The 19,907-nt window shown below is 40.2% G+C and overlaps 3 protein-coding genes across 7 annotated transcripts; 1 reads left to right on the top strand and 2 right to left on the bottom strand.

Annotated features, from left to right (window-relative positions):
* The first annotated feature begins 626 nt into the window (after positions 1-626).
* Positions 627-4,223, top strand: LOC103703511 (scarecrow-like protein 9). 3 transcript variants are annotated; one of them, XR_005510896.1, is made up of 3 exons: positions 627-779; positions 1,059-3,752; positions 3,852-4,223. XR_005510896.1 is itself a non-coding variant. In XM_008786385.4 (2 exons), exon 2 carries the CDS (start codon positions 1,410-1,412, stop codon positions 3,660-3,662), a length of 2,253 nt encoding a protein of 750 aa, XP_008784607.2. In that variant the 5' UTR covers positions 648-779; positions 1,103-1,409; the 3' UTR covers positions 3,663-4,222. The 3 variants fall into 3 exon arrangements, 1 of the variants encoding a protein (XP_008784607.2); XR_005510895.1 differs by having other exon boundaries at positions 1,059-3,765; XM_008786385.4 differs by having other exon boundaries at positions 648-779; positions 1,103-4,222.
* Positions 4,224-6,648: 2,425 nt separating this feature from the next.
* Positions 6,649-11,058, bottom strand: LOC103703512. 2 transcript variants are annotated; one of them, XM_039124164.1, is made up of 5 exons: positions 10,608-11,058; positions 10,419-10,519; positions 9,661-9,742; positions 9,475-9,560; positions 6,649-7,323 (listed from the first exon to the last, which is right to left on the bottom strand). In XM_039124164.1, the coding sequence occupies exons 2-5, from the start codon at positions 10,514-10,516 to the stop codon at positions 7,062-7,064; spliced, it is 528 nt and encodes a 175-aa protein (XP_038980092.1). In that variant the 5' UTR covers positions 10,517-10,519; positions 10,608-11,058; the 3' UTR covers positions 6,649-7,061. The 2 variants fall into 2 exon arrangements, with proteins under 2 accessions (XP_038980092.1, XP_008784608.2); XM_008786386.4 differs by having other exon boundaries at positions 10,621-11,057.
* A 700-nt stretch (positions 11,059-11,758) lies between these two features.
* LOC103703513 (uncharacterized protein At5g02240-like) lies at positions 11,759-17,023 on the bottom strand. 2 transcript variants are annotated; one of them, XM_008786387.4, is made up of 7 exons: positions 16,713-17,023; positions 14,971-15,242; positions 14,847-14,883; positions 14,317-14,414; positions 13,060-13,121; positions 12,311-12,434; positions 11,759-12,064 (listed from the first exon to the last, which is right to left on the bottom strand). In XM_008786387.4, exons 1-7 carry the CDS (start codon positions 16,918-16,920, stop codon positions 11,945-11,947), a joined length of 921 nt encoding a protein of 306 aa, XP_008784609.2. In that variant the 5' UTR covers positions 16,921-17,023; the 3' UTR covers positions 11,759-11,944. The 2 variants fall into 2 exon arrangements, with proteins under 2 accessions (XP_008784609.2, XP_008784610.2); XM_008786388.4 differs by lacking the exons at positions 14,317-14,414; positions 14,847-14,883.
* Between the last annotated feature and the right edge of the window lie 2,884 nt (positions 17,024-19,907).

Here is a 19,907-nt window from a genome sequence, read left to right as displayed (position 1 = left end):
ATATTATTATATGATTTTTTTATTGTCTTGGGTAGAGAAACATCACCCACAAAATTTAAACACTACCAAAGATGGTACAACAATAATATTAGCAAATCATAATCACAATTAAGATGTTCCATATGATAATATCAGTAAGATTAGTTGTTGTTGATGCAGAAGTTAAAAAGGTTGTTGATGCAGAAGTTCATTTGATTTGTGACATCATGAGCCGCCAATGGTTCTGGTCCTTATTGTAGATGACGACAACGCTGCTCTTATTTTACCGTGCCAAGAACGCAAGCCAACCGTGTCTCGCGTCATCAGCAGACCGTGTGACACGACGTCGCGCGAGCGAAAGGCACGTGCATGCGGCCCACGGATGAGGGGTCGGCCACACGCGCGACGTTGTCCTCCTCTGGCGAATGCGCGTCGACACGTGTTCCGCCGTGGGACCACCGCGGCCCCGAAGCTCCGGACCGTTCCTCCACGTGCCTCCGGTCGCGATTACCGGAGAATCCATGGGTCCTCGACGGTTGCCCGAGATCGTAGGGTCAGAGCGCGCCCACGTAGCACGCTTCGGGTTCCATGAAGGTGCCTGGGGATTTTATCTTTTTTTTATATAAAATTTTCCCTCTCTATTAGTTCTTTTCTTTTCCTAAGTTTTAATTTGCCGTACTAATATGGGCAGGGGACCAGATCACCACTCATTCAGAGTCCTTTCAGAGCCCTTTCTTACCTCTGTGTCTCTCTCTTCTCTCCGCTCATCTCCTCGCTCTCTTGGCTAGGATTTCGATAAGGTACGCGTTGCTTTACCTTTCTGTTGTTCTCTTCATAGATCTGGGCCGCTCAACCCTGGATTTTCTTCGATATCTAGGGTTTCCGGCATCAAAAGGCTGCTCTTTTTTTTTCCTCTCAAAATTTTTCGGAGTAAATCGTGTTTCCAGGGGTAGGGAAGTGTTGGGTTTCAGTTGCATGTTCTTTGGGTTGGTTCTTTTAAAGGATTTCCTGATCTTGTTGCTCCCGTTTACTTAATTGAAGGAAATTTACTTGCTTTGTCATTTTTATCATCTGTTTAGGGTCTTATTTGCGGTCAACTTTGTCTTGGTGTTTCAAAATTTAGTAAAGCAGCTTGTTTGCGGAGATTTTTGGGTCTGCTCTTCCAATACTGATCCGTGTGCATATCGAAGCCGGTAAAGCTAGATTGCATGCTATTTTGATAGTTTTTTCAGAAGTTATGGATGCATGGGAAGGGTTCTGAGCTGACATTAATAATATCCAGTTTTCAAGTTTTGGTGTGATTTATATGTGCATATTGAGGCTGATTTTTTGATGGAAAAACGGGCATATTAAGGAGTTGGGATTAATTAGACTGCTGGCGGCGATCTCCAAACTTGGGGTTTGCGTGAAATTCTTGGAAGTCGATAGTTATGGATCGTGGTGTCCGGGAGTTGTCTGGGTTGATGAATGGGTTGAGGTATGATGATATTTACTCTGGTCAGAACAACGTGAATGGTCTTAGATTCGGACAGTCACAGCCGCCCTCCTTGAATCACAGCAACCGTATGAACTCGACCCAAATGTTCCCTGGCACCAACCCTACAAATCCAGATGGCAATCTTTCATCCGGTCGTCATGCAAGTCCCGGAGGGGACAGCCCAGAAGATTTTGAGATCTCCTCGGATATAGCCCTCAACTACATAAGCCGGATGCTCATGGAGGAGGACATAGATGAGAAGGTCAGTAACTACCAGGAGGAGTCGGCCCTTCAAGCTGCAGAGAAACCCTTCTATGAGATCCTCGGTCAGAAGTATCCGCCTTCACCTGATCGGCCGCCGCTCTATTCGCAGCACGGTCTCGAGAGCCCCGACGAGAACTACGGAAACTCCAACAGCGGTAGTAATAGCAGCGGCGCGACGGAAAACAACAGCTGGGCTCATGATTTTGGTGAATACCAGCAATCGCAGGCTTTCCCTGCCTCGCTCGAGCTCCCTTACCAGTCTTCACTGAGCTCCTCCAGCAGTGTTGGCAATGTCGCCGAAGCATTAGAAGAGTCCCTGATCAGCACGAGTAGGCTTCGCGATCTACTGATCGAAAGCCTGCCTGCTTGGCAGTTCAGGAGAGGGGTCGAAGAGGCACGCAAGTTCCTTCCCAGCAACGATAAGCTGATCATTGATTTAGAGGCCAATGGGGTGTCGTCGTTACCTCGGGAGCCGAGAACCGGTGGTGGTTTTGTGGGGGTCAAGGCGGAGGAGGAGCCGGAATATGCTATTTATGGGTCCAGAGGTCGGAAGAATCTGCACCGCGAAGACTTGGATCTGGAGGAGGGGAGGAGCAACAAACAGTCAGCTATTTACTCCGAGGACACCATCCGGTCCGAAATGTTCGATTTGGTTTTGCTCTGTCAAGGAGACAAGTGTTCGAAGAAGATGTCCGATCTACGGGAGGCAATGCAGAACGAAGCAAACAGGAATGCACAGAGCGATCATGGTAGAGGACCGACCGGCGGGAAGGCACGAGGGAAGAAGCAGACCAAGAAAGAAGTGGTGGATCTCAGAACTCTGCTCATACATTGCGCTCAAGCGGTGGCGGCTGATGACCGTCGGACTGCGGGCGAGCTACTGAAGCAGATCAGGCAGCACTCTTCGTCGAATGGAGATGGAACTCAGAGGCTGGCATGTTGCTTTGCTGATGGACTCGAGGCCCGCTTGGCTGGCACGGGCAGCCAGATCTATCACACCCTTGTGGCGAAGCGAACGACTGCTACTGATATATTGAAAGCATACCATCTCTATCTGGCGGCATGCCCTTTCAAGAAGGTTTCGCATTTCTTTGCTAACCAGACGATCCTCAAGGTTGCAGAGAAGGCGTCAAGGGTTCACATCATAGATTTCGGCATTTATTTCGGCTTCCAGTGGCCGTGCCTCATCCAACGTCTTGCGGGCAGGGCTGGGGGGCCTCCAAGGCTGCGGATTACCGGCATCGACGTGCCCCAGCCCGGTTTCCGTCCGACGGAGCGGATAGAAGAGACGGGGCGTCGGCTGGCAGATTACGCCAAAAGTTTCGATGTTCCTTTCGAGTATCAAGGCATTGCATCAAAATGGGAGACCATCCGCGTGGAGGATCTCGGAATCGACAGAGATGAGGTGGTTGTCGTCAACTGCCTGTACCGCTTCAGGAATCTTGTGGACGAGACCGTCATTGTCGACAGCCCGAGGAATAAAGTCCTCAACACTATAAGGAAGATGAACCCTGATGTTTTCATCCATGGAGTTGTGAATGGATCGTACAGTGCTCCCTTCTTCGTAACACGCTTCCGCGAGGCCCTGTTTCACTACTCCGCGTTGTTTGACATGCTTGAAACCAATGTGCCGCGGGAGGATGAACAGAGGTTGCTGATTGAGAGGGATCTCTTTGGACGGGATGCTCTTAACGTGATAGCGTGCGAGGGCTCGGAAAGGGTGGAGAGGCCGGAGACCTACAAGCAGTGGCAGGTCAGGAATCTCAGGGCTGGGTTCACGCAGCTCCCTCTGAACCCGGAAATCATGAAGAAAGCAAAGGATAAAGTGAAAATCCATTATCACAAGGACTTCATTATAGATGAAGACAGTAGGTGGCTGCTGCAGGGCTGGAAGGGGCGAATCATCTATGCACTCTCCGCATGGAAGCCTTACGAGACCTAGTCTATTTCCCGAATATTTTCCAACTCCCTGTATGCTCCAAAGAAAAAGGCCTCGCTTTCTCCTACATTTGGACCTTGATTTGCCTCTACAGTACTTTTCCAAGGCTTGTGGCTTTCGTATCTTCTATTTTAATTTTCAAACGTGGATATTGACTGATTCTATAATGAATGGCTTGTGGTGGTGTTTCAGATGTCTTGGACCAGCTTGTTTCCGAGGAAGGGCTACAAGGTCCGCTGTTGGTCAGCGTCTCTGGCTGCTGAAGCTCATTAAACTGTGGACCAGTAAGGATGACCGAGGTCCTGTAAATGACTGAAACTAGGAGCTAAAGGGGAATTAGAGAGCAAACAGCAGAGGATAATGTAAACAGTCTTGTAATCTCCCAACACATGGAGGATATGCTTATCTTGTAGTAGGTTGGATTTGTAAGAAATTATGTTGAAATCTTAGATAAATGATAGAAACATAAGTACCCAAGGATCTCTGTTTCTTTTTTATCAGGCTTTTGTCAGCGAGCCATTATCCTCTCTCGAATGCAAGATGTGCCTATTTTCCTTTTCTTCTCCTCAAGCTTGTGCAGCCTCAATTTTATTCAAGCGTGCACATGTATGCTGGCCTGTCTATATCAACTACCATAGTTGATGTATAAGTTAAACCATCTGCGTTAATCTTTTATGGATTTAATCCTAATGTTTGACCTGTGTGATTTTGACATCTTCGTGCAGACTCCAGCGAATTCCGGTTCATTCGATTAAAATAAGGGATGGTACGATAATTGGGGTCCTCGACATTTCCGTTTGACCCTTGAGGTTTGTTTCCTCATGTAATCTTGTCGCGATATTTAGTACGGTAAAGTGTCGATTGGAAAATTTTGTGGTCCTACCACCGAGCTTGCTTGAATGATATTACCTCTTGTCATCCAGGCAGGAATCAGTGCTATTACGTATAGAGCGGATTAGCCCTCTTTGGTTTGAAAAAAATATATGATCCTGGTACAAGCTTGGTTTAGAATTTTATCTACCCTGAAGCTTGCGAGCATGCTCTCCTTCTGCCTCAGCTTCGAGGTCTCGTTGGGCCTTATCATAGAGAAAGGTTCAGCACCAAACTCACTGTGCTTAAATAATAGCTGTCCAAAGTCTCCAACCTCAAGTTTTTTATGATAAATATTGGATTGGTATGCTCATGTCTTTTAGAAACAAGCAGAAGTGCGACGTTTCAAACACACCAAAAGATGAATACCGAAGTGACGGGCATTCTATGAATAAGTTTATCATCCACTGCAATATTGACAGCAATCCATAGGATGTCAGAAGGTTAGAGAATCATCATCGTCCTTCACAACCAAAAACTGATAGCATATTACAATGTTTGGGGCAATCCTGAAAGTGTTCTAAAAACCTTACCAAGATCATCACGGACACGTCTCAGCCGATGTCCGTCGCTGAGCAAGGAAGAAATGCTCCCGGCTCGACACTTGTTTTCATATTACAATGCGAAAAGTATATTCATTTTGGCAATTTCACAAGTAGGCGACATACAGATCATGACACTACAAGAAAAATTAAAGAAAAAGCAAAACAAAAATACACACGGTGAAACAAGCACTAGGATTATTTAACCTCAGATGTCATATTCGCACTTTCTTCATCTAGTCTTGTGAGCCAGGGACCGTACTGAGAAGTAGCATTTCTCAACCGACCACATAACAGAGAAAATCACAATCAAATCCTTTAACAGTTAAAAAAAAAAGCTTTTTTCCCTGATAATTAAAGAAATCAGTCTTTGCTTTCCCTCCATCTCAGGTCTTCTTGCGAGCAGAAAATCGAGAACTAATCACATGTTAGCAGCATGTTGCTTAGAAGCTTCTAAATGGCTATGCTGATTTACGTTTGTGAAATTTGCAAAACCAGATAAATGTTAAAGAAGAGCACTCCTCCATTGGCATGCACCTTCTTACTTTTTTTTCACTTTTGTTTTAAATAAAAATATAAGCTTGAAAGAAAATTTAATTATACTTCCGAGCATGCAATTACCAACGAGTAATACCGTTACGCTTATGTTCCAGGCATGCAGGCAAACTTGAAAAGTAAAACAAATTACCAGGATGACAGCATCATCATATACACCAAAATATCAAGATCATACTACCATCTAATGTAATGTATTATTTGCATGACTCAATTGAATCTCATTTCACACTGCCATGTACCAACTAATTGATGCAGTAAGCAATAACATGAAATGGGGATAAAGCATCAAGACATTATAGCTCATCACATTCTAGAAAAATTAAAAGGATAAAGAAAGGAAATCTAACAGTTCTGAAGGACTTCAGCAGATTGATATGTAGCTCTGACCTTCAAATTCCTCACCTCCCTTCTCATAAAAAATGTTTAATAACTGGATATACCTGGAATGGCCTTCAGCAGAAGATTAGATTGCTCTGTCTTTTATAGGAAAAGAATAAAAAGAAAGAATATGCGAATAACAGAAAAACTAAATAACAGGATTTTTTTTCTGAAGGAAAATAACAGAGAAAATTCATTTCAAAGAAGAGTTAAGAATAGGACAAATTGACCTTCGGCCTCCAAGTAGTAGCATGGATCTATGAGCATAATCATAATCCAGGTCTCCCATAGAAACAAAAGAGTTCTACCATCATATGAAACTTCAAGAGACGTATACTCAGAGAGGTAGAGGGAGGGAGAGAGAGTCTCAACTAAATCCATACCTGTCTCTGCATAACCACCCTGCAAAAGAAGAAAAAGAGGAAGCAGCCACGGAGATTCTGCTGGCTATGGAACTCTCATATCTCAGAGTTCATACCTCCTGCTTTACTCCAGCATCAGTTTCAAGCATCATGTTACACCAATTGGTTGCAGTTTTTCTAATCCCTAAGCAACCAGTTACAGCTAGTATCTAAGTTATCCGCAATATTCCAATCTAGACTAAGAAGCCAAAACCACAAGTGATAAACTACCATGTAACCATCTTTTTAAATGATCACAAATGCTTCTCTTAAGCTTTCTAATTAGCCTTATATATTATACATATATTTTATAACTGGCAAGATATATCAATGGAACTATTACTGTTCTCGTTGCTGCCTAAGCAACCCTTCCAACCACAACAAATCACTCACACACATGAAAGATAGAGAGACAGAGAGAGAGATGAAAATTAGATCTTATACATGGAGTGAACACCCAAATACGAGTGAGCAACTATATTGGGAACTATCCAGTGCAGAGAATACCTTTAAACTGGAGAGAAGGATTCAACTCAAAGTCGCGGCTGATGCTAAATAAGCACTAATTTTATCTAAGAACAAGCAACAGATGGAAAGAAGCAGCACTGGTTACAAAGTACACTAGTGAAATACAAGAATCATCCCTTATGGTGCTAACCCTTATTTGTAGATTTTGGTGGTCTGAGAACATTCCAGTCCAGCTTTTCACGCTTGTGCTGCTTAAAAGAACCTTTCCTATTAATATGGGAGGATGATTGTCCATCACCATCCCCACTTACACTTTTCAGCATCTTATGAGGTGATGGTGTTTCCATTTCCAGTTCTGGCTTCTTCCTTTTGAGGTCTACATCAGAAATGTTTTCTTGGCTAGCTGTAGTTGAGTCCCCAGATCTGACTGCTGAGATTCCATCTACTCTGCTTGTCATAAAAGAGAAAAGAAGGAAGCTCTTAGCAAGTTATCTCCGCAGAGCGAACTATACTTTAGAAACACAACCATAGGTAACACAATGAATCTAGAAGTTCATAATTTATGGATTATCTGCTTGTCTTCAGGTTTCAAATGCAAACTTGTGAAGGGACAACATGTTTTGTATAATGAAATATGACGCACATCAAACTAGAGCTAACTTATAGAGGACATTCATTTGCTTATGAATTGTGATTCTAGACTTATTAAAGCTACGCAGAGTCACAAATCTGAAATCCTGGACATGATAGATAAGTTGAACACCAATTTGTCATGGAAAAATGGCAGGTAGAACACAAATATGTATTGGCTCACTTGCAAGTTTGTATCATCCATTAATTTTATTTTTAAAAAAAAAAAAACACGCATACCGTATTTGCTTGGCTCACTTGCAAGTTTGTATCATCCATTAATTTGTCATGGAAAAATGGCAGGTAGAATACAAATATGTATTGCTTGAACAGGCTTCCAGTTAAGTGCAACATGTGGCTAATATTGCAATTCAGGGAGACTGAGAATCTCTATACTAGCACTCCCCTCCTTTGATATGTGATTGGTGCCGTTAGACTTTTCATTGTAGTATGTTTTCAATTACAGAAGTTGTGAGAAAAGATAAAAAAAATTAAAGAGCATTTTGCATTGAAAACATAATCAAGTTCTAGAGGATGAATTATATAAATATGCTAAATACTGAGCAACCCAATCAGTTATCCAACACCCAACTAAAGATTGAGTTCTTCCCCTTTTTTCCCCCTTCATCATGTCTATGCTTATAACTTCTAGTTTTTTTTTTGTTCGTTTGTTTTTATGCATATAACTTCTACAGTACTGTCAACAGCAACTACATTGAGAAGGCAATAACTAAACAAGCTAATTACAAGATGGTGAAAGAAATGGTTTTGGGTTATTGTAAGCAAATATTAGCCTCCTTTGAAAAACTCTAGACATGTAACTTAAAACCGTAGCTTGCTTTATGTTTTTAATGGATAAATAGCAACAAACTTAACTCAACATATAAGTTTGTTGTATAATACATTGTAAGCTTTACACTAAATTGCTGAAGTAGCATCAGATATCTTTCACTAGTACAGTCTGAAGTAGGTCATTAAAATAAACTACCCATTTGTCAGAAAAACAGGGGTACCAGCCCTAAAAACACGAATCTCCCCTGACACCATCTATTCCGCCCAGCATCAATCGTACCCCCACCATTCCTCATCCTCGAAATTCCTCACTAGGTCAAATTGGTGTTAGGCTCATCAAAAATCATGGATACATTTAACACAAGGCACTGTTCGAAACTTGGAAAGGCTGTGTCTAAGCCATTATCTTGCATATTCATTCTATATTTCTAGAAACTAAGTCTCCTTTTACTTTTTGCAGCCAAAGCAACATAGTTCATCACAATATGGGTTAATTGTTGAAATTCTGTGATGAAAAATCCATGGCAACTGGATCAAGGTATATATATTTTTGTTTCTCATAGATGACTTCCTATAAAATATTTTTTAGTTAATGACAGTGGCCAAGCAATTTTATGGTACAAAACAGTTTCCATATGGAAAAAGATTATGGTTGTTAAGCCAAACTGACAGCACGATAATGTAATTGTTGTTAACCTTAGATGATGCAAAGTCAGTCCAAAATCAGCTAGACAAGTTTCAGGTATCAATTGCCGATTCATGTAAATCTTGAGCCAAGGATTTTGTAGAAAGTATCTAGGTCACTGGAAATGCCATCTAGGGATGTAAAGATTACTTAAGCACATAATAAGTTTGGTTTCTGCCTTATATATTTGGCAAAGGAGCATTAAAGTAACTGTAGCAAAATGCACCTAGAATTTTGTCATGATTTGAGGGCTTCAATTAAATTGTAGATTCATGGGAAAAGTAAGAACTCTAGATGATTCCTGGTAATTGAATCCAACAGTTTATTAAAGATCAAACAACTGTAAGGGATGCACCCTCTTTCTCCAGTATATATTGATTTACTGAGAATATCCATAACACTGGAGCAAATTAAAGTATCAACTTAACTCACTACAGATAAGAACTGCAAGAAGCTCAATATAATTCACATATTTAGGACAAACAGTGCACCCGTTATAAATTCCGCCATTTTGATGATTGTTACTTGAGGAACCTGTTTGCATTTGATGGATGTTTGCTGCCTCCTCATTTAATTTCTACAAGACAAGCATATGCAAGAAGAGCAACATTAAAGGGAAGAAGGAATAAAATTTTTGTTTCAGCTAAACAACCAAATGACCAATTCTCAGAACTCACTTCAATAGAAGCATTGAAACTCTGAAATGACATCCGACCTTTTAATGCTCCTGGATGAGGATTCCCCTCCATTATAACTATGCTGCGGGAAACCAAACAGAAGTAAAACTTGTTCCGTCCCAGAGTGAAGGGGGAAAAAGTCCCCAGGAGAAAAAAATCACATCCACAAGCAATGTAAATAAAATTTTCAAATGTACTGATTCTCATAAATATATTCAAGCTATAATGTGACCATGTTTCTGAGTGTTCTGCGTGAAGGAAAACCATTTTCAAAGCATATAGAATTTTGACAAGCCTAGGGAGACCAAAGAACCTAATTTTTATTTTTATGCTTTAAATTCAAGTTTGTTCGATTTGCTCATGGTTCAAGCCCCTTATAATTAAAATGAGTCTCCTCTTAATATTGTTAATCTACTATGGTGCCTTGTCCTCAAGGTACAATCCAGAGTCCTTGTTCCCCATCCTTAATGCATAATCACCCAAAACTAAATTCCAATAAGCTACTGATCCAGAAAACAAACACGTTGTGAGCAATATACAACTTATAGAAAGATATCACATCTTCGGGTAAAATTTCCAACAATCAGTAGTCGGAAGGAAAAAAACAAAATCAAATCATCTGAAACAGTTCTCAAATCAATCGAAATGCATTTCAACCCTTTTCCAGCTACACCTACCAGGCATCGAAACACGCACAACGCACAAACAATTACCTTCTAACCAAGATAGGGCAAAAGCTAGAGCGGGAAAACAGTTACCATCTTCTGGTAGGGGCGGCTGAAGCACCGAAGCTCCCATCGGGCTTTGCACTTTCCTCCTCCTTAGGCTTCGCCTCTCTCGGAGCTGCCCTTTGCATGAACTGCAAACCACCCAAAAACAGAAGAAGCTCGGATTACATCCTATCAGGGATAAGAGAGAGATTGGGGGGGGCGGGTGGGGGGGAGGACCGTCGAGTCTCGCCTTCAAGTTCTTGAGGGTGCTGGAGAGCTCGCGCTTCGCCATTATTATCTATCGATCTGTAGGGTTTCGCTCGCTAGCACCAAGAAACAAGAAAATAGAGTTACGAGGGAAGCAGGGCGAGAAAACCCCAAGAAATAAAACCCCTTCTCGTCTCCACCGTGAGAGCGAGAGAAGCTCCGTCTTTTAGAAAGGGATCCGGGGTTTCTTCCTTTCTACCGTTCCGAAGCGACGGCTAGGTTTGCTTCCTAATCCCGCAAGCCATGCAGAAAATTAAAATCCCCAGGTCGACGGGTGGTAACTTTATGCAGGTCTGAGCTCGAGGAATCCAATATCTTTGCTTAGATCCCGGACCGGACCAAATTTCTCAGAAAACCCAGATTCGTCTGCAAAATAAAATTTTAAAAAAATAAGGAGTTAAATCGGCTTGAATGATTAGACTGGGAATCCTACAAAATTTATGAATTTAACCAGTATTACATATTTATATTTATAAATATTTAGACTCATTTCAAAACTATTTATAAATATTTATAAATATAGATTTAGTTGGGCCTGTAATCCTAGGATTAGGATTTTATCGGACAATGAAGGCCCACCATGGGTAAAAGAAAAGAGCTGATGCCCATGATACACATAAGCCGTGCCTATGTTGACCATATTGGAAGTTACGTAGGGTTTTAAGTTTTGGTTATGCATCGTATCGGCCCAGATCCAGATACTAAAACAGGTGTCAATTTCCGGTGAAAATTAAACGGCCCACCCTGCCCTTCAGTTTGCTCCATTTCCTCGGTACATACTTGAGATCACCAATAGGAATCCGTAGCTGAGGAATCAGTAGAATTGCAGTACTGCTAATGACTCGGTTCTGCACTGTACCAGAGCATGCTGCGTTGCTATGGCTTTGCAAGTTTGGAGGAACACTTAAAAAGTCCCTGATTTTTTTTTAAGAAAATAAAGAACAGAGCAAAACAATCATCTTAATCATTAACCTAGCACTCGTGTGAAATTGGTCAGTATGTGTTATTTTAGAGAGCTTAATAAAGATTTGTCCTGGTTAGCTCGTTACTAAGCCTGGCAGCATTTTGTCTTCTAAACTGCTCGCAATATTTCCTGGAAAAAGTATGTAAAAGAACAATACTTTTAAACACAAGGACACAGTAGTACAAAATTTATTTCTCAAAAATGGTATCACAAAATTTTGTATATATGAGATACAACCCACATGAACTAATGGCATCACATATTTTCAGCAAAAGCAAATAAACATTCATTTCTAAATCTTTCCTCGCGACTGGTGATTCAACATTCAAGGCTGCCAACAGACTCAGAACCGAGCAGTAATCTGGGAGAAGAGTGCCTTGAAATCTGTCGTCGGCGTTCCTGTGCCCTCTGGCTTGGATGCTAGATCGAATGCCTTAAATTTTGCCTCCTCAAACAGCAGTGCCTGTCCACAAAAAAGTATTTGGATTCCCCTTACAAGCAGCTGAAGGACAAATAATGTCACATATTGTATACATATAAGTTACCACATAATCTCTAAAATATGTTAGTTATTCCAGTGGGTATTGTGTATTCTTAATCTTGTGGAAAAATGGAACATTAGAAACTCTGAAAAAGCAATAAGTGGTAGAAGGTCCCATATGATAACAGCTAAAGAACATTGTATGTGGCAGTAGCTCAGCTTCCACACCTGAATGCAGACTTCTGCAACATCAGCCCGAGCAATTGTTCTAGTTTCTGTCTTGAGTAGCTCATCGTCCTTGCCTACCAGTAATTCCCGCAGGCCCCCATCTTTATCCTGTAATCCTCCAGCCCTGGTAAAAACACCAAGACATTGGGCCATCAACTGTTTGATAACAGGTTGCTAATCATGTTTAGTATATTCATGTAAGATTTCAATTGTGTTATAGTTGAAGCCTTCTAATTCAGATGAAACAGAAATATGTTTTTCCTTAGAAACAGTGTTGCTAGTTTATTATTTCCATAATGGAACAGTCTTTTTACTTTAGGAACAGGAATATGTTTTACAAATAATAGTAAGAGACTTCAAGTGTAAGTTTAGGAAGAAAGGAATATTCATCTCATTTTCTAACCACCTCGCAGCCCATTAATACCATCACAGTGTCATTCATGAAGTGCCCTTCTTTAACCAACCATTACCATAGCCAGCAAGCATAATTCCAGGATGAAGAAAAGTTACTTGCTTCAAAAGGATAAGATTTGTATGCAATTAATTAGATCTGTAATTCCAACTATAAAACCAAGTGATGTTTGAAGTGGAATTAATTGTTGCTGAATTCATGAACTGTTCAAAGGACATGCATACATGGAATTGTAGCAAGGCATATCCAGACAGGGCCTTATTGAATGACTTGAATGTATAGCTGCAGGAAACCAGTGCAGTCATATTTTGTTAATCCATGCTTTGAAAAACTCTACCTTATAATTGTGTATGGTATTCCAGATTCTGTTAAATATTGTTCTGCCTTCCGCTTCCACACCTGCAAACATGCGGCAACATCATCAGCTTTCTGCTTTCACAGATCCAGTCAATGTCTCAGTTCTGGTAATCCTCATAACTTATTTTGTAAAAACAAAATTTTCGGAAGAGTATTTTGGACAGCATAAGAAATTAAGAATAATACGAACTAGAGAAAGGAAATCATGCTTGTTGCCTTCTCAACTTCCGGTCATGTGTCATGGTTGTGGTACAATGGCAGTGATAAGATTTGGGCCTAACATTTATATCCACAAAATTATTTGAACAATAAAGATGATGCAAAATCTTGTATTGATATAATAGAAGCCGGAAAGCTTCTTGTAGGGTTTCTCCCATATGCCCTAATATTCTTGTTACGCAATGTGCAAATGTTTATTAAAATAAACCCCTCAATTGAGTGCACTGAAAAGCAATTGCTGAAAGTGGTTGCAAAGAGATGTGAAGCAGCTGAACTTCAAAAGGCAATCCATAGTATAAAGAGCACATAAATCTTCGAAAATTTATATTTTTTAAGGAATATTGACCTAGATGTATGTTTATATTGCTAACCTAATTGATGGAACATGGTAGGCTCCGAATCAACTATAATGAGATAGGCCGGACCAAATTAACCAAAAAACTTCCAGCAGTTGGTGTTCCATCAATGTCATATGGGGCATTGCAATTGTTATTAAGAAAGCACCGGAAATGGTTTTCAACTGGTCTGCTTTCCCCTCCCTCAGAGGTTCTAAGCACAATCAATCCTTGCCTGTGAAGAGGCCCATTATACATCATCTGAAATTCCTAGGCCCTTAAGCTGGTCCTATAGATGGAAGGTTCTGCAGGTGTGAGAGGGAGCCTCATAAGCCAACTAAGACACAATTACTAGCTAGAAGAACAATACCTTGTCAATTGTGTATATTTATTAAAATGAATGTTTCTGTTTTTATTATTAATCAGCCAAACCTTTATAATGAATTCACTAATTGTATACAAGATGATAGTGCAGGAGTGTCAAACACCAAAACTCCTAAAGAAAGTAAGCAAGTTAGATACAAAGATGGAGGGGGTTTCCTTCCTCAATAAATATCAAGAAAATTATGAAGAAGACAAAACTTAAATAAAATAAGAGGGAGGAAAGGGGAGAGAATCAACTTAACGAGTGAAAATCGAGGAAATATTAGATATGAATGTGGACAGCAAACCTAACTACTTACTAATATATTCCCATTCCCAATGTTGTTCAATGGATTATTGACATCTGTTCCACCCATAGACCCGACCAAAACAATCTGTTTCACGCCCACAGCTTTGGCTGCACAAAAAGGAGAAAGTGAGAAAGCCTAGCAAAGAATTTTAATAATCAAGCTAAAATGTCAACATGGTTGCTAGGCAGTTTAACAAGGAATTTCCTCGAGTGACGGTTCTTAGTTACCGGAAGCCGGTACAGGGAAGCACCTCTCAAAAAAAAATCAACAAGAAAACATTTAAGAAGTGGGCGAGGGATGAGTTTGTGAGGAGATTCTGAAGCGGCGCCAGCCTAAATGAAAGAACCCTGCTACTAAGAGCAACATACAAAGAACTGAGAATAGTATAGCAACAGTATATTTTAATGAAACTGGAGCAAATGGATAAGGGTCAGACAGCAATAAAGAACAAACTAGACATACACATGTGCCTGCATGCACGCACTCACACACTTGCACACATGCACTGGAGAGAGAGAGGGGTGGGGGGGAGGCCTTACCAGCATCTATCTGGTTCTTCTGACCAATCCAATCAACCTTAGCATGCCAGAAACTTAACAAATAAATTAAGGGGAAAAAAGAAACAGCAGTGATGGCTCGCTAGAAATCAAATGTGGAATTCACCTGCTCAGGGTATGATCCATCCTCAAAATAGAATTCAGGTCTTTCACCTTTGCTTGGGTCAAACCCTGGTTTCATCTTTGGCACGGAGCTTGTCAGGATTATGAGCGCATCAATTCCTTGGACAGCAGGAACAATACTTTCGGCATCTCTTATATCACCTACAAGTACATCGTCATGACCCCCTATTTTATTTTTGCTGTCTTCTGTCCTGACTAGGCCTCTTGCAAGGAACTGGTCTGTCCTCTCTTTCAATTTCTTGTAAACAATCTGGCCTGATAAATTCCTTGTAAGAAACATAAACAACTTAAGTACAGTAAGGATTGCATATAGATTATGTCATATCATGCTTAAATTGTTGCCAATATTTCATTCTTTGGAACTCTTCAGAGTTAAAAAAATAATTCAGCATGCAGAGAATTTTTGACATTCCCATGATCAGCTGCCGCTAGCTCATTAAAGGATTAACGTCTAGGCTTGAATTATAGGCTAGTAATCTAAGTTCTTGTCTTTTTTACATCCAGTCCTTTCAACACAACTTTCACCTAGCCCCATAAGGCCAAACAATTGGCACCATTGCACCAGCACGAGATAGTGCATCCCCTTGCTTTACTGCTTTTCCTCTCCTAGCCAAACTTCAGGAAGCATCTTGAGTAAATATAGAAATTAGACACAACAAAATACAATGAGACACTAAACACAATCCATCTTCTTCATAGTTTCCTAAAGAAAGCTCTAACTTTTTGAAGTTTAATTTAGTGTCAACCCTTTCTCCCTTCTTGTCTGCCAATTTGTACCCAGCTCAATGAGAGCTCATTATGAAATCATGTAAGTCCACTCCACTCAACAAGTTCATCAATGTGTATACCACCTAAGCTTATGTGGGTCCTCTAAACCTGGTTGCCAAGATTCTGGTGAAAGTTCTGCAAATTAAGATGTAAACCAAGCTAATAAACCTATAACCTTTAACTCTTTCAATCCCTTCTTATTTGAATTCAGAGGTATGAGTGTAAAATTGTTCCCTCCAAGTTCTGTAAAGCAGGTCAACAACAGCTTTCACCTCCTCTTACGGCAAATACCAAAAGCACTCCTAGTACAGCAAAAGGACTGTGGGATTGTATCTGTCTGCATGTGTCTGTGTCAAAAGCAACAGTCCTCAATCTAAGTCAGCACACTTGCTGAGTTATGATTATTGGTACTGCTAATTGGTGACTCGATCACAATTATTTTTTTATTCAATAAAGAATAGCTCAATAATTAGATATTCTGTTTTCTTTCTCTTTCACAGAGAGCAGTACGTAAGATTCCACTACTAAGATAAATATGATAGGAAACAGAAAGCCTTTTATTGAGAGTTTATTATAGACGATCGCATCCTATACACGCTCTGTACATCATTTTTCCGATTGGACGATCAAGAATTATGGATATAGAGCCTATGATTATGATTGCCGTCCTGTTACATAATGTATGTCCATTTCAGTTAATGTTATGGTTATGAAACCTTATAATTGATTCTTCTCTGGAATGAATTATTTATTATCCCTTGTTGCAGAAAGAAGAAATTCTTGATTCTTCTCGGTGAACACTAAGAGGGCAATAACTTATCACCAAACTCAATAACATAGCAACCATGGCCAAGAAGGAACTACAAAATTTTTATTAAAAAAAACAAGAACAAGTTCCGATGCCTAGGCAACATTCCCCACGAATTGAAAGAAGTAGAAGGAGAAGCGCGCAGTTACCTGTTCTACCACCAGCGCCGGTGACGAGGACGGTGCTCGGAGGACCACCCGCCATGGCGAGAGCTCCTAAATTCCGTCGTGTCTTCTTGGATGGGGGGGAGCGAGGTGGAGGAGAGAAGAAGGCAGCCGATTTCGCGGACAGATCGCGGGAATCGAAGAAGGGGAAGAGTTTGGGAGGGCCAAGGAAGAAAGAGACGCGCATCGCCATCGGGGAGAAGTGGAGAACCTGCTTCCATGGGAGGGGCGAGGACTGCTAGTAGTAGCACCTTATCTTTTGGGGGCCTCGGCGCGCGCTGGAGAAAAAAAAAATCTGGAGAACCAGATTTCCCCACACCCAAGTACACACCCAGTTGTCAATGCGCGGACCCAGGCGGAGCGGTCTTTCACGTCCGCGCGACTCCAAGTCCCTGCTGCCAACGCAAGAAGTCCAGCTGTACCGAATGGGCCCCACGTTGACGGACCAATGAACGTGTGGCTACAGAGGAGACCACGGGATATACGTGGATACAGGCATGCTCTGTTTTGTCTTGTTCGCGTATCTAAGCCCCTGTTTACTTTCTTTCAGCTTGGATATTTCGTCATATATGTTCTTTCTCGATTGTACATTATGTGCGATTCCCTTTGCTGTGTGGTTAATCTCTGCTGTAACTTTTAATACCTTTTCTTGCCTGATACTAATGATAATAAAGTATCCTAAATAAAATTCTAATTTTTATGAATTACCTTAACAGAGTGAAAAAAAATAAAATTCTTAGGATGTGGTAAGTTGAACCACGTATTTCTCTACTCTTGAAATTTTTTCCATAGAACGAGTATTACGTACAGTTTCCAATTATACTAGTAGGGAATTTGTTTCCAAACAGAGATATCGAAACTATAACCTTTAAGAGATCTCATTAAATTGTCCAATCTTCCTATGTGCATTTGTATAGTGTATTTAGGGCTCATCTTATAATTTCTGAATTATTTGAAAATAATATACATTTCTTTGCCCATTTTTCATTACATGCATATGAAAGAGAGTATTGAAATGTAAGCATATTGTGTGTTATACCAACATTATAACATTTGACAACGAATCTCATGCACAAATATTCTCCTTTAAATTGTTTTTATTTTCATATTTTTTATATTTATTTATTCATTTTTTATTTGAACATCAAGTTGAGGCGTAATTGATATGTTGTGAGATTATAATCATGAAGTGATGACGTTGTTCTTCCAGGCTTCCCCTGTGAACAAGGCCATCATTCATCGAAATAATGAAAGATAATGTCACACCTCCAACCCGAGATTGCGGGTCAGAGATCACGGAAACCACCGAATACTCATAGGAAGTTCCCCCCACAAGCATGCAAGGTATCTCAACATGATATCATATATAAGCAGTAGAATAAATTTAAATAGTAATGTTCAAATTCTAAATTAAATAACAAAATTAAAAATTTTATAAAACTAATAATATTTCAAAATTTTGCATGAAAATTTAGTCTAAATAAAGATGTCAAGATCTTGTTTCTAATCGCTCTTTCAATATAAATTCCCGAATCAAGCTAGTTCGTCGAATTTATAAAAATAGTAAGAAATCATATAATAAATTAGACAGCTCAGCAAGCAATGAACACTTTAGCTAAATAATTCAAGCAATAAAATAATGATAACATACTAAGATTAAATATGCAAAATACATCGATTCAAAACCAAATCGATACATTATCTAGTAATTTCAAGATCCAAATTTCGTTTATAAATTAATTTATTTCAAAGCATCAAGCTTATCTTGATAGCAAGAAACTATGACCACATTTATACCCTGTTGCTGGGCCAGAGCTCATCAAAGTGCCAATGTATAACCCTCACTGACACGATCTCGATATGCCAACGTATAACCCCCATATCAATATGCCAACACATAATCCCCACTAGCAGGGTGCTAATATACTAGCAAATAACCTCCACTAGCAGAATATTGATATATAGTCCAATTACATATCCATATTTGTTTTCTTAAAGCATATTCAGTTTTCTAAATCGTAAGATACATAAAATCATACGACATCAAAATCAATCGAATATAATCCATATCGAAATTAATTCGTTTAATTAAGAATCATATAATATTTTAGGAAGAGGAATATGTAATAATAACATACTATGCATCAAGTTCATAGATCAAGAATAATTCGATTAAAAAAATATCTATAATTTATCGATAAATCTAAAAGAAGAGTAAATTACATACCTTAGAAGCACAATTCAATTAACAGATCTAATTAATTCAAAAACTTTTACTTCGAAGCTAATATTCAAAAGTTATATTTTTATAAATTTTTAACATAATTATTTTAAAAAAAAAGCCCTAATTCCAACTTCCTCACAGGATTAACTAAGCGAAAGTGCCCAGCATTCTGGTCGGTCCTATCAAGATGATTTCATCATATCATTCTTGGTCTAGGGTACATATATTTCGATAGAGATCGGGTGTCCAATTTTGATAGTATCTAGGAAGAGCCAAGGTGGAGGTTGGTGTGCCACCCGCCGAACATGGATTAGACCCCTTCACCAGGGTTGATTTAGAATGGCGAAAAGAGGTGCCATGTTAGATCCAACATCTATAGAGGGATAGTAGAGGGAGAAAGTCCAGTAGAGAGAGAAAGGATGGAGAAGAGAGAGAGGAAAAGGAGAGAAAGCATGCTTCTCTTTCTCCAAACAAAGAAGAGGAAGAAAGAGGGTGGCTGTGGTTGGTGCCCGGGATCAGGGACCCATGGCCGGCCAACTGGTAGCCGGCGGTGCCAAATTCATATGAAAAGGGAGGTTTCAACCTTTTAAATCAAGGAAGCAAGATATTTTGGTGGCTGGGACTCTGGCCATCCCTTCTACTCACTACTGGAAGTCAAAGAAAGACTTCAGCGATGAGCACCAGTGGCAAACAAAGATCGAAAAAAAAAGAAGGGTCAAATTCCTAAAAATAGGGAAAACATAGCGTTGTCCTTCTTGGCTAAAATCCAGCAATCACCGACAGGCATCAGGGCTCCGAAGAGTCCGAAAATAAGAGAAGAAGAGTGGATCGAAGCTAGCTGGGTCCAAACCTGGTTTCTGCTAGTGAATGGTAGCGACAACGACGTCAATAGCGGCCGGTGTTCGGAGAGAAAAACTGAGGAAATACTCTGGCGGTAAGCTCTGATTAGGGCTGGA

Source organism: Phoenix dactylifera, chromosome 3, assembly GCF_009389715.1.
Source record: "Phoenix dactylifera cultivar Barhee BC4 chromosome 3, palm_55x_up_171113_PBpolish2nd_filt_p, whole genome shotgun sequence".
Classification (NCBI taxonomy): domain Eukaryota; kingdom Viridiplantae; phylum Streptophyta; class Magnoliopsida; order Arecales; family Arecaceae; genus Phoenix; species Phoenix dactylifera.
This window is presented reverse-complemented; position numbering and strand designations above follow the sequence as displayed.

Excerpts from the sequence above, each read along its gene's own strand:
- LOC103703511 (XM_008786385.4), top strand. The coding sequence starts at position 1,410 with ATGGATCGTGGTGTCCGGGAGTTGTCTGGGTTGATGAATGGGTTGAGG.
- LOC103703512 (XM_008786386.4), bottom strand. The coding sequence starts at position 10,662 with ATGGCGAAGCGCGAGCTCTCCAGCACCCTCAAGAACTTGAAG. Across the intron at positions 10,520-10,620 it reads GCACCCTCAAGAACTTGAAG|TTCATGCAAAGGGCAGCTCC; the intron begins GCGAGACTCGAC and ends GGTGGTTTGCAG. Across the intron at positions 9,743-10,418 it reads GCCGCCCCTACCAGAAGATG|CATAGTTATAATGGAGGGGA; the intron begins GTAACTGTTTTC and ends GGTTTCCCGCAG.
- LOC103703513 (XM_008786387.4), bottom strand. The coding sequence starts at position 16,920 with ATGGCGATGCGCGTCTCTTTCTTCCTTGGCCCTCCCAAACTCTTCCCC. Across the intron at positions 14,884-14,970 it reads ATGGATCATACCCTGAGCAG|GTTGATTGGATTGGTCAGAA; the intron begins GTGAATTCCACA and ends TGGCATGCTAAG. Across the intron at positions 12,065-12,310 it reads TTGCAGAAGTCTGCATTCAG|GCACTGCTGTTTGAGGAGGC; the intron begins GTGTGGAAGCTG and ends TTTTGTGGACAG.